General features: G+C 39.8%; 1 protein-coding gene across 3 annotated transcripts in view; it reads left to right on the plus strand.

The window, feature by feature from the left end:
* Positions 1-5709: 5709 nt before the first annotated feature.
* CAPRIN1 (cell cycle associated protein 1) overlaps positions 5710-26776 on the plus strand; it is a 33445-nt gene continuing 12378 nt past the window's right edge. Inside the window, exons 1-9 of one of the 3 annotated variants that reach the window (XM_027458330.3) lie at positions 5711-5955; positions 6273-6475; positions 15811-15873; positions 17182-17268; positions 19664-19902; positions 20012-20094; positions 22029-22166; positions 23418-23470; positions 23557-23643. In XM_027458330.3, coding sequence (XP_027314131.1) covers positions 6275-6475; positions 15811-15873; positions 17182-17268; positions 19664-19902; positions 20012-20094; positions 22029-22166; positions 23418-23470; positions 23557-23643 — 951 coding nt within the window. In that variant the 5' untranslated portion in view covers positions 5711-5955; positions 6273-6274. Of the gene's footprint in view, positions 5956-6272; positions 6476-15810; positions 15874-17181; positions 17269-19663; positions 19903-20011; positions 20095-22028; positions 22167-23417; positions 23471-23556; positions 23644-26776 lie in introns of all 3 variants that reach the window. The other 2 variants (XM_027458332.3, XM_027458331.3) reach the window with 2 other exon arrangements.

Genomic DNA, 26776 nt, shown 5'->3' on the forward strand with positions numbered 1-26776 from the left:
ATCTTTCTCACTGTTAAATGCGTTTCTCTCTCAGTTACAACCTGCACAGCTGTGAAGGCCCGGAGTGCACTCATAAGCCTTAATTGCCTTAAGCAGCCCCACTTGGGATCTCCACGCCCAGCCTCTGCCCATGGGCCCAAGAACTTCTTTTAAGCTCAGGCCTGGGCCTAGGCCTGTGTCTGTTTATGGGCCTTGGCAGTGGAGGTTTATGTCTTGGTTGACTTGGAAATAATAATATTTTTTTTTTTTTTTTTTTAAAGGGGGTTTCTTTAATTTCCAGGACTCTATTCTGCTTTTCCAAGTTTTGGATATTAAAGATTCTAAGTGCTTAGAAGTAGAGGTTTATACTTGGATATAATAAATCTGAGTTTGACTTCAGCTGTATGATACTCTCACTTTAACAAGCACTGTAACTTATGTGGGAAGTGGCTGGCAGGTGCATTTAAAAATGTGAAGAGAAAATTGCTGTTTAGGGAGGTGTTTTGGTTGAAGTAATGCATAAATATGAAAAAAAAAAAAAGTAAATTACAGGGAGGACAGGCATAAAATAATCTAGCCCATGTGGTAAACTTGGTCTGTTCAAATGAGTTAAGTAAATATAAAGCCCTAAGCAATTCTGAGTTGCTGTTCAGTACAGCGATGTTTTCTTTACTATGTATAACCAACCTGCTCCATTTCTATGTGGGGGCTCTATGTTAAAATTAACTGTGGAATTTTTCTGCATATAGTTTATGCAGCAAAGTACTATCCCATCCTGGTTATTTGCTTCTGAAAATTAAAGGCTTAAGAAAATTGCTTTACAGAAAAGGAGACGGGAAAAAAAAAAGGCCAAGGAATTATGTGATATCAGTACAAACAGAAACACGTTTTATGATTACCCGTTGATAGCTTTATAGGGAATTCTATCATCTAGCTGTATTTAATCATTTTTTGAAGTACTGGATTGGAGTTACACTTGTTTTGACTAAATCATAAAATGGCTCCAGTTGTGTGCCATTAAATGTCATTTAATCTCCTTTGAACCCAAATATCTTCTGAATTTTCATTTATATGGCTGCTAAATTCAGTATTTGACAACTGTTATACACTATTTGTAATTTAATCTTATTCAGATAAACAACTATTGAGCTTTTAATTCTTATTCAAAGAGTTTTATTTTGTCTGAGTTCAGTTTTATTATGAAAGTTAGTCACCCTGTAGGGTTAGATAGAATGGGAATTTCTCTTGCCTGAACAAATTCCTTAGGAAAAAGAAACCTAAATAAGGACAAAGTGATAATTTTCTAAACCTGCCTGATAAGTGGCATGGACTACAGCTTTTGAAATATGCAGATTGGGCCTGTCTTAAGACAGCAAAAAAACCTGAGTGATTCAGGTTCTCATAAGATTCCATTTCTAACTAAGATTTATTCTTTGGGTTTGTGTTGCTGTAGATACAGCTCTAACCTCAAAAGTAATTCTGAAACCTCAAAGGCAACTAAACTTTGTTGACTCCATGTTCATTACTCTAGCTTAAATGTTATTATTTCACAAGCTGAAGTACTGTGTTTCTTTGGCTAACCACAAGCCCTGTATACTGAACCTTGGAACTGGAAATAAAGGTTGGTATTTCTTGTTTTCTGTGCATCACTAGTGGAATAGGATCTGCTTTTCAAATTAATCCATGGTTATCTCTTCCTCAGTTCTTATGGTCATGTTCTCAGTAGCATTCCTGAAGGGACATAACATTCAATAGGTCCATTCAGGAACTAATTAACAAACACATCTGTGATAATGTGCAAGAAGATTTTCATTTTTGCCTCATGCACCCTACTGGGGGGAAATAGCAGAATAAACAGAAGTTGTTCATCTTATTTCATTATTCAGAATAATTCTGAGTGTGAGTAGGAAGCAGGCCCGCAAATTAAGAAGCAGATAACAGAATGCACTGAATTAGGGCTCCTGGTTTGAGGAGGCAGAGTAGAAAAGCTTGGAAACATTGATTGCTGTCCTGGAGAGGTGGGTAACAAGATGGAAAGACGCAGGTCTGGGGTACCAGATTTGGGGAGTCAGGAGCATGTCCCCACTTGAGTGCTTTGGTCATCTGTGGTCAGAAGGAAACAGGACTGTGGGAAGACACAGGTCATCCCTGGAGTTTGCAAGGAACTGATGTGAGACCTGACTCCTACTTGGATATAGACTGTACAATGCTGGAGAAGGAGGTCTCTCTTACTTTTTTTTTTTTAACCTGGAGAAAAAAATAAAAACAACAGGCCAAGCAACTGGTAGTTACTCCCTGCAGGATTTTCCCAGAGGGAAGGCCAAGACTCGTCTTGCTGGAAAGTCACCAGGCAACTGGCCACATGAGGGTAAGTTGAAATGGGAAGGGCTGAGAAGGTGTGTCAGGAGTAACAGAAGAGATGTACAGGCAGATCAGAGAAACTTTGCCTGAGACATCACTTCAATGAGAAGGCTCTAGGTTCCCACAGAATATTTACACAACACTTGAACCTTGATTACAGGTACACCAGCAAGCTTACAGGCTTTCTTTACCTCTTTTTTTTTTTTTTGTATGTGTGTAACTGGTTGGTTAAGTTTTTTAAATACACCTGTGTCTGTTTTTTTACCCATTTCTGTTTCCTGAGAGCTGGAAACTGAGAAATGGAGAAGTTATACTCAACCGCCCTAATAGCAGGTGACATAAAATAATAATAACTGAAAACCTAGAGAGATCCAGCATGGGAGAAGCCTCCCTGGAATGTGGAGAGCAAAGCTCTCCACTGTCTCCTCAGTCTGGATCTCTACGCTCAAGGCCTTCCCTCATCTTGAGCAATGTTGTGGTCTAAAGGTTCATGTTTGTGCAAGTGCTTCATATGCTTTTGCTTGCTAAAGGGACTTACTTTCCTTTCTGTTTCTGGAGCAACTCAACAGATGTGACTTCAAAATCAGCAGCTCCAGATTTGACTTTTATTTACACCATTCATGAACATGGAATGTAAAGCCAGCATCCTTCAAATAAATTTGATCTTTACCTTAATTATGCAAGAGTGATTTTAGCCAGCTATCTGACAACAGTTCAAGGGCAAAGAGAGCAGAATCCTATTCTAGAGGGAGATCATACCATGTGGTAAGCAAGGGGCTACTTATCACTAAGAAATGTAAAGGTTGAGACGTGTTCAAATGACAAGTTTGTCATGCTAGAAGTTAGCAGGAAAACTTTTTCCACAGGATTGCCTCTATACAAGTTGTTCAACATTTCCCTGAAGTAAAAAGAAGCTTGTATTGTAAGGTGACAAATTCTTACATAGGCTTTTCTATCAGGTGTTGCTTCTCAATATTGTTGGCACAGAAGTGTGGATGTATTTGTAGTCACTGTTTAGAGGAATGGTATGGAAGAGGTAGATGAATATATGACAGCATGACCTACCTAAAATTATTAAGCACATTAATGTGCAATTACTAAGCACATTAACTATTAGAGATTTTAAAAGATTGACTATGCAGTACAGTTTGTGTGAAAGTTACTTTAAAATGTCCATGCTTCCAAAATTGACTTTAAAGTTGGCATGGACTAGGTAACCACGCACTCTTGAGGTGTTCCCAGGCTGCTCCAAGAAACTGCTGAAGGTTCTGGAGATCTGTTATGGAGTCTGCACAGAGCAATTATAGCACAGTACTGACAGTGAATCATGCTGTAATACAGCAATGACAAATGTCTTCAGTATAAAATTATGTTGTGGTAAGAATTTCCTAAATGAAGTTAGGAAGACTTGACCCATGCTAAATTTGCAAGTGTTTTTTTTTTTTTTTTTTAGTATAATGTGAAAGTCCTCCTTTCTGAGGACTTATTAAATTTCTATGTAAGATACGTACTTAATGCTTTGTTTATATTTTTGGTTTAGCATGTAAGCTTAGCAGCAGTCTCGGTTCCGTCTTTGGCTAACAAAAAGGCATCCAGTGAAATTATGAAGAGCTTTGACACAGTAATTGTCATGTAATTATTGCTTGTGTAATCTCATGTAATAACTGCTCTCAGAAACAGTATTTTTAGCCCTTTTTTGAGACTGAATACTTGCTATTTTGTTACCCCCTCCCCCAAGAATTAATATCTTATAAGAAAGATCAAGGCTTTTTTCAGGTCCAGCATGTACTTTTGATTTATTGTCACCAGTTCTTCCATCAGCTTTTTTTTTTTTCTTGCAGATTTTTGTGTTAAGAAAGACAGACTTTGAGTACAAACTACATTAGGCTTCTGTGACTTGGCTGCAAAATTTTCCTAAGCTGTCATGTTCCCAGTGCTTATACGGAATTGCAATGGCAATGTAATAGAAAGGAGAAATTAATACCAGTGGATGAAAGAATTTCATATTTTCAGGTATTATATTTCATGGTCGTAAAGCCTCAGTGTGCTTCAAATGTTCATGAAGAAACTGCATTTGACTTGGGGAAAACAAAGGTGATTTCAACCCCTGTGTAATGGGATTGCAGAAATAAATTACTACATAAAAATTAAATCTTACTATGGTATGAACTAAAACTTCCTGGTGAATAGTGAAAATAAAATGATTTTCGATATCTGCAGACATTTCTTTTATACTTTATTCAATTGAAATACATGGGGTTGACTGATTTGTTACAGTTGTGCTATAGCATGTTATACGAAAAGAAGTGAATTGGAAAGCAAATAATCTAATATAAAATGACAAAGCACTGAGCTGCTATGCAAGCATACATGAAGAGTGTACAAAGCAATATTTGCAGGTGCCATGAAGAAAAATCTGTCCATTCAAGCATTAGCTACTAAAGCATGAGGTCAAATGAAAGTTTCCTGCTAGATTACCAGCTTGAATGAACTCAGGAAGCAGAAATCAGGATGGAACAAGGGCAAGGCCTGTGTGGTTGTGCCCAGGGATGGGGTGAGGGCAGGAGGGACGAGATATCGCCCTTCTAGTGGCAGGGCTGGCCGAGCTGTTCCAGGAACAGCTCACGGTTGTGTTGATGTCCTCAGCTGTGGATCCAGGATTACATGGATCAACTAGCGTTGGCTTTAAGTAGAAATGCGGTCCTAAACTGGAGTTACGAGTGAAAACTTCATTAATTGTTTTTGGGGGAGAGGATTTTAGGGTTGTAAGTTCCTGACATCTTGTGTCCATTAGTTCCAAGGTGACAATGGGACGTGTACTGAACTTGGCCCAACATTGGTTAGCCCCCGGCCTGCTGCAGGCAGCGGTGTTTCATTTTCCAATTGCATCAGTAAGAAGGCTGAGCTATCTTTCCAAGTTTTCTTTCACCTCTCAAAAAAAAGAGGAAAAAGAAGAGGAAAAACCACTTCAGGGTGGCTTCCCCAGCCACTGAGGTGATTATCGGCTGCTGGCCAGCAGGTCAAGGTTCACGCAGCTTTGGGTCAGGGCAGTGTGATGTGAATATTTCAGGAATATTTCATGTTGTTGTGTTCGGGGGCTGTGCTTGGGGAACGTTGCGCCATGTAGCGCTAATCCCGGCACAACGCCCGACCCGCGGCCGTTAACGCCCGCTCAGCGTCGGCGGCCGGGGCCGTGCCCTGAGGGCGGGAGCTGTGGGGGGGGGGTGATGGCGCCCGGGGTCCTCGCCGCGCCCCGCCCCGCTATTGTGTCCGGCGCTCGGGCGCCCCACCGCGCGCCTGCAAGCCCCGCGCCAGGCGAGCCGCGGGGCAGGCTGCTCGGCGCCGGCGGGCTCAGGCGATCTGCGCGGGCAGCCGCGGGCGGCGAGGACCCGGCGCCGCTCGCTCCCGGGGCCGCCTGCCTGACGCGCTCGCGTGCGCGCTCCCGCCCCTCTCTCTCTCTCTCTCTGTGTCTCTGCCTCTCTTCCCCCGGCGGCGGCGGCGGCAGGAGGAGCAGCGCGGGCGGCGGGGCCGGAGTCGGCTGAGGCGGCCATCCCCTGACAGACAGCGCGGCGCACCCGCACACACACCCCTCGCGCGGGCCGGTCACGCACAGCGGTGAGGGGGTTGAAGGGGGGGCTGGGGGGGGAGGCGAGGCCGGGCGGTGACCGTTGGCTGGGCGAGAGGCCGCCCGTCACGTGACCGCGCCCGCGCGCGCCCGAGGCCGTTCGCGGCGGGAGGGGGGGACGGGGGGGAGGGAGCGCGCGCGCGGCAGGTGCGGCTCCGGCTCCGGGCTCGTGCGCGCGCACTGGGCGTGGGGAAGCGGCGGTGGCGGCGAGAGCGCGCCCGCCCGCCCGCCCTCCCGCGTGTCCCCTCCGGCGGCCCGTTCGCCCGTAACGCGCGCCCGCTTCTCTGCCTCGTTGCCTCCCGCACAGAGATGCCCTCGGCTACCAACAGCACCGCGGCGAGCAGCAGCAGCGGCAAGGCCGGCACGGCCACCGAGCCCGCCCCGGCGGCGGCGGCGGCGGCAGCGGCCCCTCAGGCGTCGGGCGGCAGCATCACCTCGGTGCAGACCGAGGCCATGAAGCAGATCCTGGGCGTGATCGACAAGAAGCTGCGCAACCTGGAGAAGAAAAAGGTGCCCGCACGGCCGCCCCCCCGCGCTCACCGCCCTCCTCTCGGTCCTCACGGCGGGGTTCGGCCCCCGGGGCTCCCCCCCCCACCACCACCCCCAGGCCGAGGGCACGCGGGGCCCCTTCCCCGAGCCGTGCCCTCCCGCTGCCGGCTCCGGGTTGTTCCCGGCCTCGCCCCCAGGGGCCGCCCGCTGGAAGGTTCCAGAAGGGCGAGCTGCTCTCTCTCGGCCTTCCCCCTTCCTCTTTCGGGGGTCCCCGGGCCCCTTTTCCTGGGGCTCCCCCCGCCTGGGCCCCGCCGCCCCCCGGTTAACCCCCCGGCCGCTCCCCCTCCTCCTTTCACCGCAGTGGCCGGGGGGCGATGGGGGGCGGCGGGGGGGCCCCGCAGGCTGCTGGCGAGACCCCCGTGCGGCGCGGTCCCTCCCCCCCCTTCCGCCTTTTGTTCGCCGCGGCGGGGCCTTGCCCGGCGGCTCCCCCCCCCCCCTCCTTCCCCGGGCCCTGCTCTCGCTGCCGCCTTCCCCCGGCCCCGCTCCCCCTTCCCCATCCCCATCCCCGTCCCCTCCCGGCCTCGGGGCGAGCGGGCGGCGCTGCCGGCCCCGGGGCCGCGCACATGGAAGCGGCAGCTAACATGGCGGCGGCCCCAGCCTCAGCCTCCCCGGCGGAGCCGCATTGTGCCAGCTGCCTGCACAAAGCCGGGGGCCGCCCGCGGCTCCCAGCTCGCCCCTGCGGGAGGCTGAGGTCAGCTGGAAGCGGCCTCCGAGCGGTTATTTATAGAAAGAGCCGCTGCTAAAGCGGCCGGCCTCGGAGGGTTCGAGGTTGTGACAGAGGAGAAGAGAATAGAGGGTGCTGGAGCTGCTCGCGATTTATATGGCACCCGCTCCGTGTTGTCAGGTGAAATGAGCCTCGGAGGGGTTTCCAACCTACACAGCGTGAGGTGTCCAGCAGTAAAATACTACCAGATGCATAGCCTAAGGACTTGCTTAAAAGCACTGTGTTACTAAACTAAAAATTGGGAGCACTAAAATAAAATTTTAGGCCTGCGCTGAGGCCCTATATCTCTTTCTTCTATTAAGAGTGAATAGGCACAGTTACTCTATTAATTTTTTTAGCCTAGCCCTTCAGGTTTTAGTAGTCTAACCTAGTATTCTATATTTATAGAAAACAAAACCATTAGCCTGTACAGGTGAGTCAAAAATGAAGAAATCCATGCTTTATTTTGTAGCTGTAAATCTGTATGGTGTGTGGTTTTTCACTTAAAAAAAAAAAAAAAGTTGGATTTCCCTTTTCTTCAGCAAACAAAGCAACAAAAAGAAGCAAGGCAGGAGCTTTTAGATAAGCTTTAGAATTGGAAGATCTCTTCTTGAGCCTTGTCTGAACACTGTTGTGTATATAGAGGACAAAATATTTTTCTTAGCACATGCAAACGTGTGCACACAGAATAATTCTGGTCCTCAACTTGAAAAAGAATGCAAATCCTTCAGTCCCAAATGGTTGGGTTAAAATAAAGTGATTTAGAACAATCGTGTTCCACCCAAAAAAAAAAAAAAAAAAAAACCACTCAGGAAATAGTCTTCTGTGATGTTGAAAATCTGTATTTTTAAAATTAAAAGGTCTTCTGATCTATTTTGTGGCTTAGAAGAAATACAGAAGATAAGCACACTTATTGGTGTGCAAGTCAGCTTTCCTTTCTAGTAGTGTTTTTATTCACCTTTTAAAATAAATAATTTATACCTGATTTATATTTGGTGGAGCCATTCCCTTTTATTTGAATGGACCTTTTGGATGGCTTCTATAGTACCTAAAGTTAGAAGGATGTGTGGAAGGCCATTACTCCAGAGAGAATGCAGTGAAAATTACCGGTCTCATTAAAGCCCTAGTTTTTTGTTACTTCTTTGTGTATCTGTGGCTGCTGTCACTATGATTTTGTAACTATGGTGTCATTGCAGGTATATGCAGGGAAAATGCCTTTTTTTTCTGGAAATGGCTTGAAGGAAGATCTATTAAAATTACTTAGTTCCTCTCTGTAGGGAGAGTTGGTGTTAAACAGTGTGACCCTAAAAACAGACAAAAAGCTAGGTCTTTTTTTTTAAAAAAAAAAAAACATATATAAAGTGGTAGGTATTCTCTTAGAGAGATGAATGAAAATTCAAAGATTTCTGTAAGTCTTGTTGGCTGAAAGCATTTGAAACTTAATGGAGTAAGATTCTAATGTAAACACTGTCACAATCATGAGATAATTTTGCTTAAACACATCAAGATGAATTTACTAATTTGTGGACTTGAGCTTGCCCTTTAGTGGGGGAAACAACAGTTCTTTACTAAATCATCATTCCTTATTAAAGAGATCATCAAATGCTTAAAATAAAACATGCTGTACACATGGACTTCATTAATTTTATTGTTACTTGATAAATTTACTTAAGTACACAAATTCATTTCCTTTATTTTCAATCTTTTGATGAGACTGTCTTTTTTGGGGGAGATAAAAAAAAAAAAAGGAAGAAATCTTTCTTAATGAAAGACTAGCTTGCACGTTTAGTTCTTTGTGAGCAGCTGATAACAAAGGCCTGTAGAGATGATTTTGAGGGCTTTATTTTTGAGAACAAATATAAAAATATATTTGACACTACAACGTGCTTCCTGTGCACAAAAAATACTCTGTAAAAAGTACCATCTTAGCTCGTAAATGATATGTGCAGCTTTTGGTTAAATAAAGGTCATTCTTTATGAAAAAAATAGAAAGATGGAAGTAAATTGTTGTAATGTTCCCTTTTAAGCTCTGAGGATAAAATGATGTGAAGGGAAAAATAGAGAATTCAAAATCATAATACTCCTGAGTTCTGTGCTGTTTTTGAGTATTCATAAATTAAAAATACTAAATTCTTAGTTAGCTTTTTTCTTCTTGTAAAATAGACCTTTTTATTTTAAATAATTAGTCTGGCTTGTATTAAAAGGGATTAGGATAAATTGAATTAATTCCTAAACGTATGTAGGAACATGGCCTGAAAATGTCTGTGCTCTCTTTATATTTGGAACTGATAGGAGTGGTACTCTTGTTTTTTTCCTCTGTTCTTAGATGACTAGATCCTTTCCAAATGAAGCTAATTGAATGTAGATCAAACTCTCACGTCTTTGTACAATGGGGAACGAAAAAACAAAGAGCTGTTTGATTTCAGCTCAAATAATACAGCATGAGTTATATGAGAATGGTTTTTAAAACCAAATGTTCTGTAAGATGGACAAAATGCCTCATTTGCTAACATGTTTTAAGGTATGGGCCAGTGATCACAAAGGTTATTCTTGAGCGACTGCACGTATGAAGTATGTTAGCTTGAGCTACCTAACATGAGTTGGGCTTGGTGTATTCAGGTTACAGTTGTGAAGATGGGGCGCTTTAGCTGTAGATGGTAACTTAAGATGCAGTTGCTTTATCAGCTTGTCTCTGAATTCCTGAATAAGTAAAATTGAGACCGGGTTAAAAAACTAGCACTTAAAATTGCCTCTGATATTATTACACATGAACTTGCTTTGGAGCAGTAGTTGGGTATTTCAGGTTGATCTGACTTAAGAGGCAGCTGTCTCCCCATTCAATGAAGTGTTGGATTAACAGCTAGCAACCTATAGCGAAAGCTGAGATCAGTTTTCTATTCCTGTAGGTGCAGCTAGTGATAGCAGGAAGGTGCCGTGTTCCAAGTTACTTGTCAGCACTCCCAAGTGCTTTTGCACCATTCCGTGGGCCTCTCGCATGTTCAGGGCTTGTGAGTGTCTCTCCAGAACCTCTCCTTGGAGACTTGGTTCTGTCAATAGTTTGCCCTCTTGGGTTTTATGGCATCAGATCAGCTCTAGGGGTAGCCTACATTTGCAGTGTGTGTAGGTCCTGTCCTGTTAGGATGGAAGCAGTCACCTCCCTATTACTGGCACGGCACCACAGTCTTCTCTCTGCAATCTTAAAAACGCTTGAGGGATGCAGGGTGTATTGCTGTTCCCAGCAGTTACTGTGGTCTATCACTGTTACACGCTGTTCTTTAAAGAAGGAATTCTTTTATCACCTCCTCTTCTCCCGCCTCCTACCCCCACACATGTAAGTTGGTTCTTCTGGAATGCTGATCTAGAATTTCCTTTAGAACAAGCACTGCTTCAGAAGGGTCTGGTTACAGGCTATGCTGGATGGAAGTACCTGGCTAATTCAAATCCCTCTTCAGAGAGGAAACAATTTTGAAAGCAAGGAACCGTAAAACTCTTTGAAACTGTATTGAAAGTCTGAAACTTTCTCTGAAACCTCTTTTCATACCAGTTTTGGATAACCAAGCTTCATCTCTTAAAAACCGAGCAGATTTGTCAGTGAAATTATTTGGCGTTTGGTAGGTTTTGGTTTCAACTTACTCCATTTTTTTTGAACCATTTCATATAGCATAGGGATTATTTCTGTTAGCAAGTTCTGTTAACTAGGTTTATGTTGACCCTTAGAAGCTGTGTAAGGTCTTCCAGTTGTTCAAGTCCTGCTGCTGCTGACTTGATGCTTTGCTTTTCCTGTTCTTTCAGAAGGAAAAGATAAACAGAATGTACTGGGAGAAGGTTGTACCAGTGGTGTTGTTTCTACACTGCAGTGGGGGTAAAGAAATAAAGTATTGTAAAGCAAATATGCAAATAGGGTGTATTGATAATGTAGAAGATGAGACAAAAGTAGGAACTTTTATAGCTTTATTCACAAATAAGAGCCTGTGTCATGGAGTTTCCTTGCTGTTGTAAAAGCAGCTTGTGTGGAAGAAAATCTAGGTCTCTTGCAATATAGACAGCTTATTTACTAATTCATAGTGTTTACATAGGAAATGGGTAATTTGGAAGGAGAATGTACATCCGTATGCAGTTGACAGAGCTTTTAGGAGTTTCGCTAATTTGTGACTTAACTTATTCCAGGTAACTAAGAAGCAGGTTTTCTCTTTGTCAACTCATTTGCATTTGAAAGTTTTCAAAGAATGCACAGTTCTGCATTGCTTTGGGATGGAGTGGGACCTGCTCCTCGCTGTTCTCACATCTCTTATCACTATACATGTTTGGCTGGATCAGGTTCCTGACCCAGCTGTCAGTCTGGCCATGTTGGTGTGTAGGCAGGGCTAATGGTGTGGCACCCAGAGAAGGAGAACACCCCTTTTGTGATCAGTCTCGGCTGGAGTAAGCTGATCACGAGGCTCCTGTCCTGGAATGGGCATGTATCGTTCACTTCAAGCTTGTCTAATATCTCATGGAGATGCTTTTTCTAAACTGTCAGACTTAGTTTTGGGCAAAAAGAATCATAAAAATGCTTAAAACTGTTACTTCAAAAATTGTTTTAAAATGAGCTCTAAGCATGCCTGTTTTGGAATACTGGAGTACTTCATTACCTCTCTTCGGTTATAAATCAAGACTGAAACAGCTTCTTGGGACTTCTGTTAGGTGTGTATATATAATTTAAAGTATATATATTATATATAAAATATGTAATAAAGTGAATGTGAGAATTGTGGGATGTTTTTGAGAGATTTTGAACTTCTTTTTTTCATTCATTATACCATTCAATTATTTCACATTTTTCCTTTTTTTTTTTCCTCTCTTTTTCTGAGGAAGTAGGAAGACTGATTTTTTTGATCATTTCTGAACAGGCTTTGCTTGGAAGCTAAACTGTTATGTGACTAGAAAATGATGGTGGGGGAAAATAAAGTATAATGTGCAAATGCAAAAGGTTAACACAACTGAATTTCATAGCTTGGCTTTTTTTGGTTGAGTGGGAGAGGTCTAAGAGCTATGTGAAGTTTTGAATTTTCTTAATTGCTTAATGATGATTTAAAAAAAAAAATGCAATTTTTGAGATATCTTTGAAAACAGACTTGAAGTAGTCGTACCACCCCATCTTTTCTTGGCTTGTAGGGAAGTGTGCATTGCAGTGCTTGCCTCAGTGGGTTGAAGAGTTCACCCTCTTCCCTTCCAGCTTGTCACGTACCGTTGTGCTGATGGAACTGGTATAAACCATATCATTGAAATTACCTGGTTAAATATAGTGCCTCCTCCTGCTCCCTGCACCCCCCCCCCTCCCCTTTTTTTTGAGGGTTATTTTTAATCAGATCATTCCAGTGATCCGGTTTATAGCATAGCACTGAAAATGACTGTAACAGCACAGCTGAGTGGTCAGGCATTTTGAAACTAGTGTCATGTAACTGCACTTCTTTCACTTCAGGCTGACATTTTGGAGGCAGTTCAGGTAATGAGAACCTGAATCTGAGGGGAAGGTAACTGTTACCATAGAGAAGTAACTCAATGTTGGATTCCTATTAAAATAAGATACAGGGTTTATAGTTAAACAGCTAACACCACCATCTCCCTGCCTTCCCCCAGCCAAAGCATGTTGCCTGTACGTAGTGCTTTTCTCCTAGGGAACTCCAAAACAGTTCAAGAATCTCAGTGGAAAAAGAGCTGTAGCATGTTGGTTTTGTCTGCAGAACTGGGGTCTGCTGACTTGCGAGCTGCTTAATAGACAATTTATAAATTCACTTTTCCACCTGATTTTTTTTTTTTGTGCTGGTTTAGCTTTTATGCTTCATCATGAGTAAGGGTGAAGTTGTAGAAGGGGTAAAATTAAGAAAATCTTGCAAACACTGCAGTAGGTTGCTAAGTGGGAATTTTACTGCAGTTATTTCACAGCACTAATGCTGCTGTTTCATTGGTGTTAGTTGACAGTGCAGATTAAAAAGAAAGCTTTGTGCTTCCTTAATGCTTCTGTGTAGTGCAACATTTTGATCTTACTGCTTCTTTGGGATGATAGAAAAATGCTTACCTTGGCACTTGAGATCTTTCTGATAACGTGTAATGAACTGCACATTGACTTTGTCCTCTGCATTGCAGCTGAAAGGGATTTCCTTCTTTTGCTTTTCCTTTTCTGATAGGGATGTTCTCAGGGAAGAAAAGGTGAAGAGAATTAGCTGTTCTGCAGTTCCTAAAGGCTAGCAATAGGCATGTTATCCTTTGCCTTTTAGTTGATAGAACCGCAGAATGAAAAACAAATGAATAAAGCATTTACGTTAGACTTCAAGATATTCAACCATTGAAGAAAAGCTTGTATACTATTTGAATAGGTTATTGCAATGTGCTTAATCTGAAGATACCAGCCATGCTGAAGTAAAGCTGTGTGGAAAAACTATGCTGAAACAATTGTAGTAGTCAAGGGTATTTTCATCTCATCCCTCCCCTGTGTCCCTAGCCAGCAAAATAGATTATGTGAGTGTTATGCAGCATTATTTTGCAATATGTTTTCTTCAACAATGCTGATCTAAGTAGTGTTCTTCTATATTTTGGTGTTCCATCCTATTGGTTTTACTGTTTCGATATTTTATGGGCTTGTGTTGGAAATTAGATCACTGAAATTGTGTTTTTTAAGGCTTTTAGCAGACACTTTTTGAATAGGCTGATATTAGCAGTCAAATTTACTGTGCAGCCTCACAAACAATTGCATCAGTGTGACTGAGGGAATGGTAAAACTGCAGCATGGGAGTAAGCGGCTTAAGCAAATAAAAACTTCTTGAAATATGTTTGTGATGCCAGTTTAGCGTAGGGCTTAAGCCACCTTAAGCAGAGAGCTTCGGTTAACCTGGCTGGCATTGCACTGAGGCATTGGCTTGTGTGAGCTCTTTATCCTGCCTTTTCGACTCTTCACAGCTCAACTAGGATCTCTGAAATCATGAAAACTACTACTTTTGCTGTGCAACAACATCATAATCTATTTTAAAAGAAGACAGTATGCGGAAGAGTCAAATGCCCTTATTTTGTGTTGTAGATTTCCAATACGCCGAATGCTTTTCAGAGTCATTTTTAATGTATTTCCAACCGTGGCTGCTGCATTTCACAACTGTTGCAGTGCTAGTCTGTCTCCAGCATGAACTTCCAAGTAATGTATTTCTGGAGTTCAGGAAGTTGTTCTTTGATTTTGCTTAGGCCTTTATTGACTCTAATGCAGTGAAAGACAAAGTAGTAAAAATGTTAAATGTGTGGGATTTTCAAAGAAATAAATTGCTTTGTCTGTGGGTAATGTCAGAGGACCAAGTTGCGTAATGTGGTTCTGTGTTTGACTAAGTGATGCTGGGCATCGAGTAAGATGAGCTTTGTTGTTAAACTGTTTCACAGACTTAAGCCATTCCCAAAGGTCTGATTGTGAGCACAGAAGGTGAATTATCTAGAAAAATATCAATGAAATATTTTAACTGAAATGTCATGAAGCAAAAGAAGTTAGAAGAAAAAAAAAAAGGAAAACAATCAACTAACTAACCAGCCAAAACTAAGCCACTACCACCACCAAAAAAAAAATCTGTCATTGAGTGACAAGTATAAACTCGAAAACAGTGGTTGAGTTGTTTTGCAGGGTTTTAATTCTTTTACATTCAGAAGGAAGTGTTTCTCTTTGTTACATTGTTGTTATACTAGATTGGAAAGATAATTATTAAGGATTCATGTTAATGCTTTCAATAAGGTCAGGACAAGCTTCATAAAATTAAAACCAGTTCTGATGTAGAAATAGTGAAAACTTTGAGATTAGTGGGAATGTTATCCTTAAAGACTTTGCTTCCCTTCTAAGACCCTTAAATCCTACCCCTGTAGATCCTTTGTCACTTTGGGCATGCATAAGTTTTACCTGCTTTTGGCTACTTGTCAGCATTTTGCGTGGTTTTGTATTTAAGCAGATCAGAGAATTGCTCCTGTTGAAAATTAACCTAATGATTCCCTTTCTTTTTTTTTTTTCCTCCTGAAAAAGAAAGTCTTGATGCTTTTAAGCAAAAATATTCCAGAGCTATTAATATGAGTTGTGTTGGTGGGCATTCTTGCACAAAGGATTGGAAACTATTTTAAATTCTTTGAGACTATCTTAACTGATGCCAGCACAAAGAATTAGAGCTCTGAATGTTATTAGCAGTGGCTTTTTTTTTTTTTTTTTTTGCAGTCATGTTTTTGGTATTGTAGTGATAGAGTGATGATAAGCTCAGGCTTAGAACTCTGTTCATCTCTCTATCATTAGGACTAAAAGAAATGTGTATTGAGAGCATTCTCTCCGTTAGGAGAAATGTCTTTCCTTAGAAACTAAGACTGTTCAGGAAGATGTATAGCGATAGTCCAAGCAAACAAGATTAAAATATTTGTCTCTTGGGAAAGTATTCACATTTTTAACCGAGTAGGCAAGTTTTCTCAGGTACAATTTGTACATGACAGTTGCGTGTTTTGTGTAATAAGTTACAGTCAGTGTTTACTGTAATTTCTTAACAGAAGTAGAAAAAGCAGTAACCTGATTTTGCCTCTTTGTAATATCATTCTTCTTCCTTTTCAGAGTAAACTCGATGATTACCAGGAACGAATGAACAAGGGAGAACGTCTAAATCAAGATCAACTGGTAAAAGAAAAAAAAAATACTAACCAGATCTCTTTTAAAGTGTTTAGTGATGGTGGTGGGGAAGGAAAGGATGAATTAATTTCACTTTTTTTTCCCTTGCTAAAATCTGGATTTTTATGAGTTCTAACTTGGATTCAGTTTCTTAGTGCTTACAACACCTCAGTTTTTCTGCTAATACGAAACTGAAAGAATCAGTAGAGGAATGTGTTGTAATGCTTTGTTATGCTTGTTGAGGTTAGGTTGTAAGTAAACTGTGGTGAAAATTGGCCTATGTTATAACCTAGTACGGTTGAAAGAGCTAAATTGATACCTTTGAGGTTCTCTGGACATCATTCTTTTCTTCCCAGAAAATGTTCCTAGGGAGAACTTCAGGAGCTTAGTCACTTGGTGGTAACTGACAAATATCATGCAGTCTAGTTACAAGGGTAGCATGGACTGAGTTCTGCAGAGCTCTCAAAAATAAGCTATGTCAGTGTGTATCACAGTTACCAGTGCAACAGATATAACACTAGGTAAGCTGGGCTTATTGTACATATGTGTTTTTTCTCTTTGTTGAGGCTGTTTCTTAAAGTAGGTTATTGCAGAGCTCAACTCAGCAGCTATTTTCCAGTTGTAATAAATATGAAGCAAGTATCAAATTAAATTTGGTTGTATTATGCAAACATGCATATTGATACTAAAGAGATTACCAGATGCTTGGTAATCAACAATATTTTGTTGATGATTTTCAGCGCTGAAAAGGACTAAGAAAAAAAATGTACTCTTCAGCAATTGCAGCTGCTCACACTGCAAGAATTAGCTGCTTCCCTTGGTCCATGTGATCTTTTTATCTGTCTAGGCTTCACGAATGATTTTTTGTCTGTGCTAACTGACAACTGAAATATCACCAATTTATATATTTTTATTTTTTAATGGTGTTAATGAAGTTATAAACCATGAGAAGTTTTCTGCTTGATGAGCAGGAGAGATAACTGAAATTGCTCTTCTCCCATCATGATCTTCTCCCATAACAGGCCTGTCTGTTAGTTTTTCTCAGAAACTGCATAAAGTCAAATCTTAAATTCTATATGCTTGTGAGCATATAAGATGCATACATTTCAGTTTACTTACCTAACAAGTGCTGAAGACGTACACAAGTCTCTTCCGTATTTTGGATGGTGAAAGTCAATACTTAAGTTTGATGCAGTTCCATTCAGAGATGGTTACCTTTTTAAAGCTGTCTCACTTAGAAATTAAAAAGCAGGAAGTAGTTTGTTGGAAGTGTATACTGTGTTCTATTTCTGATGGCTTACTTTTTTTTTCTTCAAGGATGCAGTGTCAAAGTACCAGGAAGTGACAAATAATCTGGAATTTGCTAAAGAACTGCAGAGGAGTTTTATGGCTCTGAGCCAAGACGTAAGTAAAGTAGTCCGATGTGGGCTATAAGATGCAGTGGGAAATGTACTTTAAATTCTCTTTCGCTAATACTAGATGCATTAAAAACTTCTGTTAATGGAAGACTAAATGCTCGCTATCTGTATGTTTGGCTGTCTTCTCTTACTGTGTACTAGCTTGTATCAGGTTTCCTGAAGACTATTCCTAAAATATTTTTTCTGAAGGACTGCATAAAGATATGACAACAAAAATAACATGTTAATTTTCTGATAAAAGCTAACTGTTGAAAACAATGTGATCACAGAAGAGGCCTGCAGTACAACATAGTAGACTGCTTACTGCCAGTAGTAACAGTTTCTTTTAAAAGAGTGACTTCAGAGGTCTGCTTTTTTCTTTGGCTGAGTGTTCTGCTTTTTTATATTACTATATATGATATCAAGTCTCATCAAATGAAAGGCGTTGCATTGCAGTTCTTTTTTTCAAGATTCATGCAGTCTTATTAATGGCAAATATAGTCTGAAACTATAGCATAGGCTGAGTTTCATGACTAAAATTATTTTCATAAAAGATAAGTTAATTGAATACTAGTAAAACAGGTAGACTGCAGCTGGCGTTTCATCAAGTGATAGTGTGATTAGGTTATAAAACTCAATAGACAATTCAGTTACATGAACAGCTTTGTTATTTTCCTTGTGACATGCTTCAAATAAAAACTTTAGACCTCTGCAATATTGTTGCAAGGAAGAATTAATTCTGAGCAAGCTGAAAGCTTAATCCATCCTACACGCTTGGAAGATTCTAAACGTAGTTAGAGTTGATGAGTTACAGAAAGAGCAGCAACACTGGTTTAACAACTGTATTTAATTTGTGAACAAGCTATATGATAATTTTAAGGGCATTAGCATCCTTGCATTATAGGCTGCTTTCTGCGTTAGATTTGGTTGTAAATTCGCAGGCATCTAAGGCAAGCCATTTCTTCGCTTTTCTTGCATCAGGTTTCCATGTATGTTTATGGAATGTTAGTAATGAAGAACTTTCTTTCTCTGACAAGTCTGTCCTGAAATATTTTCCTGGTCAGCTGACTGCTAAAAGAAATGGGTGAATCCAGGAGTAACAAACTGATATTCTGCTTTAAAGTTTGCTTGCATTTTTTTTCAGATTAGAGTTAGCTCTTACACAGTTGAATATCAGATTAAGTTTTTGGCTTAAAAAAATAAATTTAGATGCTTTGAAATGCAAAAGTTACTATCCAAGATTACATTTCTTTGGAAAAGACTGTTAAAGTATTGTGTACTTGCAGAGACCAAACTGATTTTTGCATGCTAGAATTAGGAATAGAAGAAATATCCTGTGAGTTCAGAACAGTAATGCATTTTGACCAGTACTGTGACAGTGGTTGCAGAAGGTATTATGTAAAGTAGTACCTGGCTGATCGTTATCTGTCATCTATTCCCTTCCAGCATCCATCATCATCAAACTGAGTAGAAAGTATATCCCTTCCTGTTCCCTTTAGTATCTCTGGACCAGTTGTCCAAGGTTTTGTTCAAATCCTTTTTCTAGTTTTGCCGATAACTGCCTCTCCCCAGCATTTCATGGAAAAACATTCCATGAGTTACACACTCCTGTGGGGTGTACAAAACAAGAGTACTTTTGTTTATCTGTTTTAAGCTGATCTCCTAGTAGTTTCAATAAATGCCTTCTACTATGATATGATATGGTAAATAACTACTTGTTCATTTTATCTGCTGGCCTTTGTGACCTTTATAAAAGAAAACAAAATAATCTGGATTGCCCATACTTCTCCAAACAGTAGAGCCTGAAACTTGGTCTCTGCTCATAAAGCAGCTGCTCTATTGCGTTAATTGAGTTGCCCTTTTCTCATACCTTTTCTACTTGTTGTATTTCCTCCCTGAGTTATGGAAGTCAGAAGCTGTAAATAGCCATAATGTTCCTTTAAAAGGTACATTTGTACGTTCTTGCCACTTTCATCTGTGTCAAAATCATTTTGTGTTCATAGAATAATTCATAAAGGAAGCAAATAACAATAAGCTGGGCTTGTTTCATATAATACAATGTCTGAAGCTTTAGACACTGTAACTGCAGTTGCTTGACTAAACTAGTTATAAGTCACACAGAAATACAGGCTTCAAGTAAGAATATGATAAAGACACAATACAATCCAAGATTTGTGGCATTGTTTGTAAAGTTTGCCTTAATTTTGGGGCTTTTGATTTTGCTTAAGAGGTATTTCTTGTGCTTCACAGATTATTCTGCTGTAATGTTGAATCGATAAGAGGCAGTTCAATACCAACATCCATCTTTACGTATCAATAAAAGACATTTCAAGTCTACATTCTCCCTTGAATTCACTACATTGGAGTTGAAACATGCTGAATTCCTTTTTCTTCTTGAACAGATTCAGAAAACAATAAAAAAGACGGCTCGTAGGGAGCAACTGATGCGAGAAGAAGCTGAGCAGAAGCGTTTAAAGACTGTACTAGAACTGCAGTTTATTTTGGACAAATTGGGTGACGATGAAGTGCGTAATGACTTGAAGCAAGGATCAAATGGAGTACCGGTGCTGACAGAGGAGGAACTGACAATGTTGGATGAATTTTACAAGTTAGTTTACCCTGAACGAGACATGAGCGTGAGGTAAACTTAAAATAAAGTACTTTCCTTTGTAATTGTCAGTCAGTTGATGATATATTTATACTATGGTAACGTAAAGGCTCAGTAAGAAATTCTGTTATTGTTTTTCAAGGTTGAATGAGCAGTATGAGCAAGCATCTGTTCACCTGTGGGACTTACTGGAAGGGAAGGAGAAACCTGTTTGTGGAACAACCTGTAAGTGTATTCTCTGTATTAAAGGGGCAGTGCACCCAATTTCTGTTTGAACTAAAATAGCCTGATAAAAAAAACTTCAGCAGTTAAATATCTTTCCAGCTTTTTAGAGTAGCTACTTTTTCCCGAACATGGTACTGTAACAATAATTGGAGAGTGAACTTACGATGTAGTGTATCTGTATTTTTGTCCACTGATACAGCATTATTCAGTATTTAGCTTAGTCTGTTCTTGCTGTTTTAGCAGTATTCTACTGCCATTGATGCTTGGTAGCAATTCTTTGTTTTCTGGAAACGTGTGTGTGTGGACCAGGAGCTTAGTCAATGATACGACCTAATATATAAACTGTCCTGGCCTTACTTAGTGTGCTGTTCAGCTCTCTGCTGTCCCCTCCTACAGACGCATTTTATTTCTGTCCTAGTTTCATTAACTCTGCAAATTGGGGCATGATCATTCACATTGCATTTCCGCAAGAAAACAGTCAAATTTCCACAGATACTTAGCTTCTAACATTAGACCTTAAGAAAATGGCTCTGATAGACAGTTGGCTGTTTCTTGTATTGTAGGGAATTTCTGAGGTTTTTATCTGGAAATAAATAGCAAAATTTTAGGGAAGATTATCCTTCTTTGTAGGTAAAATGGCTAGCAACTTTTCTTACTTGCTTTTTAAATTTCCAGTATTCCTTATTATGTTACAATAATACAGAGCTGTTGAAAGAGTTTTTGTTCTCTTTGTAGAAAATGAAATAATGGCATTGCAGTTGTTATCTAGCCCACTTTACTGAGGAATGATACACAGAAGATTGTAAAATACTGTGTCTTTAATGAGTATAAGACTCTGCTTGTTAGTGGCAGAATACAAAACCTCAAACCATTTATATTGTTAAAATGAAACGTTGTGAAGACATACCAGGCTATTGGTTTTTTGATTAATACAACCATTTCAGACTTAGAGTTCTTGCAGAACAAGTGATGTTGGATTGTTATGAGTGCCAGTAGATGTGTAGTGTATACGTTTTTAGAGAGAGACAAAAGAGGAAGGAGAAGGTATGGGGAGTAGTTTTGGGAGAGAGACTAGGTATGTTCCTTGGAGGCCTTGTCATTTTCTTACTGGATGAAGTCGGGCTTGGCATTACATCTGGACCTCAGGATGAGCTTTTAGTCCTGTCATTGGCAATATTACTACATTCTGTGCTCTCCTGTGTGTATGTATTGATTCATAAAGTGACCAACATCACTTGTGAAACATGCATTGTAAATCTTCTGTTTTGAGTCTATTTTTTGTTGGACTAAACAGACAGTATTGCTCACTTTCCAGTGTGGTTATACTGATTTGTTCTGGATTGAGATGGCGTTTGTATGAAGCACTGAGTGTAAGTTTGTGCTTGTTTCTCTTAAAAAGCCTGTTCTGAGCTGCTTACCTCACGGGAAAAATTTTTGTGATGGTGGTGCCAAATAATTAATTTGTACTGTTACTTGTTTTTATAAGACATTGACTTAAAGTAAAGTTTCTTAGTTGGGAAATTGCAAAGAAATCAAGTTGAAATTTTTCAAAGTCAAAAGTGACCAGTGATACAGAAGTAATACAAGTGTAATCAAATATATAAACTCTATACTCACTTCAAAGCATTTCGCAAATCTTCTGAAGAGTATTGTATACTTCTAAGGTTCTTCCTGCCCTTCAGATTTTTCTGAACTAAGGTAGAATACTTATTAAGGTAGATTACTTATTCATTTTAATATGATCTAGTAATGTAGGCTGTAGTTCTGTAGCAGTAGTGGCTGTGGGCTAGATAGACACAGCAGCATCTTCATAGCAAAAGGTCAATGAAATGTACGTGGTATCTTTGGGAAGAAAGGAAAAGGATTAGTAAAAGGATGAGAATTAGAATTGAGTGCCTGTTCATTTTTAACTTTTACATTTTTCCTTTTCCCAGATAAAGCCCTGAAGGAGATTGTTGAACGTATTCTTCAAACTAGTTACTTTGATAGCACCCATAACCATCAGAATGGGTTATGCGAGGAAGAAGAGGCAGCACCCACACCTGCAGTAGAAGATGCTGTAGCAGAAGCTGGTAAGAGTATGAATATCCATTGTGACTAGCATGTTTCTGTTGTAGTGTCTTGTTGCTTTGGATTCATCAGAATGATTAAATTGAAAATGTAATTTTAAGTGCAAAAGGCACTTCATTTTTTTTGAAATTCTTCATGCATACTAGTGTCTTGAATAGATAAGTAGTTATGTGATGATCAGATACACAAACAGCTGGGCAGTGTATATCGGAACAGTTAGCCATTCATTTGGCCCTGCTTTCAGCACTGAAGAAAGAAAAGCAGAGCTGTGTTTCAGAAGATTTCTGTAAGGGTGTCTTATGTCAGCTACTTTTTTGGAAAGACCTTAGATCACTAAAGTCCTTTCTGATGATCATATTGTAAAATTTCCTTAGTCATCCACAGGGAAAGGCTTAAAATTCTAACTGTGGAGCATCACCTGAGTGAAGGAACAAAGTCACTTGGTGGGACTCGCTTCTGAACACATCCTTCAGCATTTGCTGAAGAACCCCAACTAGAATGAAATGATTTAGAAGCAGTGTTAAGCAAATGAAAATTATTTCCAACATCTTTCCTATTCTTTTTTTCCTATAGAACTTCATGTTATGAACACTTACAAATAAAATTTTGTTTGTGGCATTAAAATAATCAAAGATTTAAGTTCTGGTTGCCAGACGCTTTTCTACTTTGTGGTGGTTCTTCCGTCAGTTAGTCCTTTTTTGGAGGGCAAGAGCTTTTGAAGCCAAGAGTATGTTTACATGCTTAAAGTTCTGAACATGAAGGAATTTTTTCTATCCTTTTTTGCCCTTTCGAATATGTTCTGGAGAAAATTTGAAATTTGGGGTAACTGAATGTAATTCTTTGTAGTAAGAATGCATTTTTTAGTTTATTTTCAAAACTTTGAGTATCTTTTTTAATGCTTAACTGTTAATATTCTGATACTTTTTATTTTCTTCATTTTGAGACACAAGTTTATTTATAGCATCAGGTTTGTTTCAGAGCCCAGCAGATACTTAATTGAACAAGGCAGTGATATTGAAGCTCTGATTTTAGACCCAGTAGAATCCCATATCCTTTTGTATAGTAGGCTTCTAATGTTAGATACTAATATGAATCAGGTGTAAATGTGTCTTCACTCTTACACCTAGCTGTAATTCCTGTGAACTAGTCATTTGTAGCACTTCTTTAAAGTAATATTTTTTTTGTGGTAAAGAAAATCTAATCTGTAATGTTTGCTTCTGTCACATAAGTGGTGGGTGGCTTTTTTTTTTCAGAACCTGATCCAGCAGAGGAATTTACTGAACCAACTGAAGTTGAATCGACTGAGGTATTACTCATTGGAAAGACTGTCATTTTATATAGCTGTAATGCCACTTACTTTTACTTTCATACCCTTTCTTATTTTTATTTTAGTATGTAAACAGACAATTCATGGCAGAGACTCAGTTCAGCAGTAGTGAGAAGGAACAGGTAGATGAGTGGACAGTTGAAACGGTTGAGGTAAGATCTTGTGTACTGCAGGTAAAATTGCAATCCCTGTTTCCACTGAATCACAATTCATGACAGGTTTTAGTACTTCACCCTATCTCCCCCAACATGTATAAAAATATATATATTTAAATAGGCTTGGGATGGCTATTCATTCTTCAATGGTATATTTAGTTCAGGAGTACTTAAAATAAAAACTATGCAGCCTGGCTAAGCTTGTGGAGATCTTGCTTTGTTCAGTAGTAGCTTGTATGGGAAAATGGGACTTTAAGACTTAGACTTAAAAAGACTTGAGATTTGAAGACTTTTTTTATTTCTAAGAGACTTCTGTTGCAAATGTAGAACTTAGGTTTACCTGCATAGCTGCTGACAGCATGGCATAGTTGTGTGTTTCCTTGTGCAGTTTCATGGAGAGCAAGCTGAATTTTAATACTTGTTCCAGATTGCGTATACACATAATACAGCATTAAAATATATACATCTCTGCTTTCAAGAAATACAGTACTTGACATTGTTTAACTCGTTGCTGCCTTGCAGTTGAGTGATTGTTACTCGTGATGTTTGTGGTACATTGCTACTGGGATCTATTCCCAGCTAAGTAATTCAGACTCAGCTGTGTGTTCAAGTCGATCATTGTTATACTAGAATTTGTGTTCTTCGTGCACTGGAAAGGAAAAGCCTCATGGAGTCATTCAAATCATTGGTATATTGGACTTTGGTTTGTGTCTGTTAGAGCCAGTTATAAGCAACATCTTTCAAAAGCTGGAAGTGTAGTTGTTCGTTCACATTAGCTTTTTGCAGCAGGAAATTCCAGATGATCACTATTTTAGATTCCTCCCCTTGCTTTCTTCAGGTTTTTAAAGTGTTGGAGTGGAGTGAGAATTCATCATCTCTTTAAGGGGTGTAAAAAAGGGGCCATTTTGACATGATTATCTGTTCTGCCTGGTTTTAGTTTGTTTGGCCAAAATTCGTATATTAGGGTGTTGGAAACCACTAAGAGATTTAATAATGCTTAGGATGGGTGTGAGGCTTTTATTGTTAACTAGACACTAACTAACATTGCCACATGTGAAAGATTTTAGGAGTATTTTCTCATAGTATTCCATTCCCTCACATAAACATGCTGTAAGGCATCACTGCTATTGAATGTGTTTCAAGAAACTTCTTGTAAAATAAAGAAATAGCACACAAAATAGCACACAAAAGAGGGATGCATATTTGAGGTATTTGTACTAGACACACTAGTTTAATGTTGAGGCTTGCTTGGCTTCAGTCTCTCTACCCAAATTACGTCTGTGTTTGTACCAAGTGTCCCGAGTAGCTCAGAGGTTCAGTTCTCTGTAGTTCCTAAGGTAAGTAGTATGGATAAAGGCATGAGAATATAGAAAGTGTTGTTATGATTGGAGCCTGGTGTGCTTCCCTCTGCTCTTCAGGTGTAAGACTGTGTATTGCACAGGTGAAAAATCTACCTCATGGGAATGATAATATGCAGTAATCGTCTTAGTATGGTAAAATCATTGTAGTTTTGTATGAGACTGCTTTCAGAAACTCAATTTTCAAAGCCCTTTTAGTCAGCTAAATCTGTGTTACATCAGTTTTGTTTCTGTAGAACAATACAAAGCAGTAAGAATTAGATATTTAGCTCTCCTTTTTGTCTGAATTTCTTGTACTTTGTTTAAGTGAGAAATTCAGAAAAATCTGAAGACTACTTCATAATTAAGAACTTTATTTTCCCACATTTAACTCAAAAAGGGGTGGGTAATTGAGAATAACTGTCTTTGGAATGACTCTTGCTGTACTTGCTGGCGTCAAAATCCCACTCCTTCTGGAGAGAAAAAGAATTGTCCTTAGGAAAGATGATTGTATATACTGTATAGTTTTTCTGCGCCTCAGCTTACAGTAGCTGTGGTGGTATGAATGATAGCTCTTTATTTTGGAAGCTGATAGTGTTCTGAAAGAGCAAACTTGCATTGATTTCCATAATTGTTTATGAAGAGCAAGAAGGCTATCATGAACTCATTTTTTTCAGTAACTTTCAAATAGACACAATACATTCCAGTTCTCAGTGGTATGTGTGTAGTTTGAGAACTGACAATATCTGGCATGACACGAGCTTTCCGTAAGTTTTAAACTGAAGAATTTGCTTGTGAATTCTCAAAGTGTGCTTCTTTTTGAATTATGTGGTGTTTTAATTTTGGTGAAGGTGTCCTTTAATGGTAATAGTGTTTTTTCTTTTTTCCTTTCTCCCTTTGTACCAAGTACCTGAATCTATGTCTGCTTGTATACAGAGTTCTTTGAGGTTTAGATTACAGAACATCGGATGAATGTGTGTGTATTTTGTGTAAAACTGGAAACTGTCCTATGATTGCCAAGAGCAGGTGTTCATTCTGGCTGACTTTATGGTCCCAAAAATGTTTGTTCTTTCATCCCCTTCTGTTGTTGGTTGCACACTGGCCTTCTTAGTTAGCTCTGCCTAGTGAGCAGCTGGGCATACAGTTTCAGTCAAATACTGCACTGCGGAGGGAGGTTCAGCTCTCCTAAGAGAAAAGTTTCTTCTTGATGCTGCCCCACTAGGATGAAGGGAGATACATGATTGTGTAATAATTTGCTGGGTGCTTTTTAAATAATGATTTTTATTTTTAAATAGTCTCTGTGCCTTTCTCATGCAGCAGACTGGTAGAAAGCAGTTAACTTCAGACCTACCAGAGCTGTTGTGCTTGTTAACAGCCTTAGGGCATACTTCCATGGGAATTCTCAAGAGCTTCACTTTGTAAGGCTAATAGTAGAGATTTGGATATGAAGGGAGTCTTGAAGATGAATGTAGATTGTGGTTGGCTTTTACTGTTGTTCAGAGATTTTTTTTATTATTTTTTTTTAATCACAGATGGCTAGGGATTTGGTACAGGGAAGATCTACTGGAGTTTGTCAGGCACTTACCCATGTAAATGTCACATGAGCAATGTGTGTATAATCAAGGAGTAGGCATGTTGAAAGATGCTTAAGGTTTCTTTTGAGAAGTTAAAAAGAAAAGTAAATGCAGACTTGAGAGAGTTTAAGTTTAAAGTCTAGATCTGTGATTATAGAACTGGACTAAAGTAAAGGTTTCATCATTTGTCATGACTGCTGTACAAAATTTGTCTTCTGC

The sequence above is a fragment of the Anas platyrhynchos genome, chromosome 5 (assembly GCF_047663525.1).
Source record: "Anas platyrhynchos isolate ZD024472 breed Pekin duck chromosome 5, IASCAAS_PekinDuck_T2T, whole genome shotgun sequence".
Classification (NCBI taxonomy): Eukaryota; Metazoa; Chordata; class Aves; order Anseriformes; family Anatidae; genus Anas; species Anas platyrhynchos.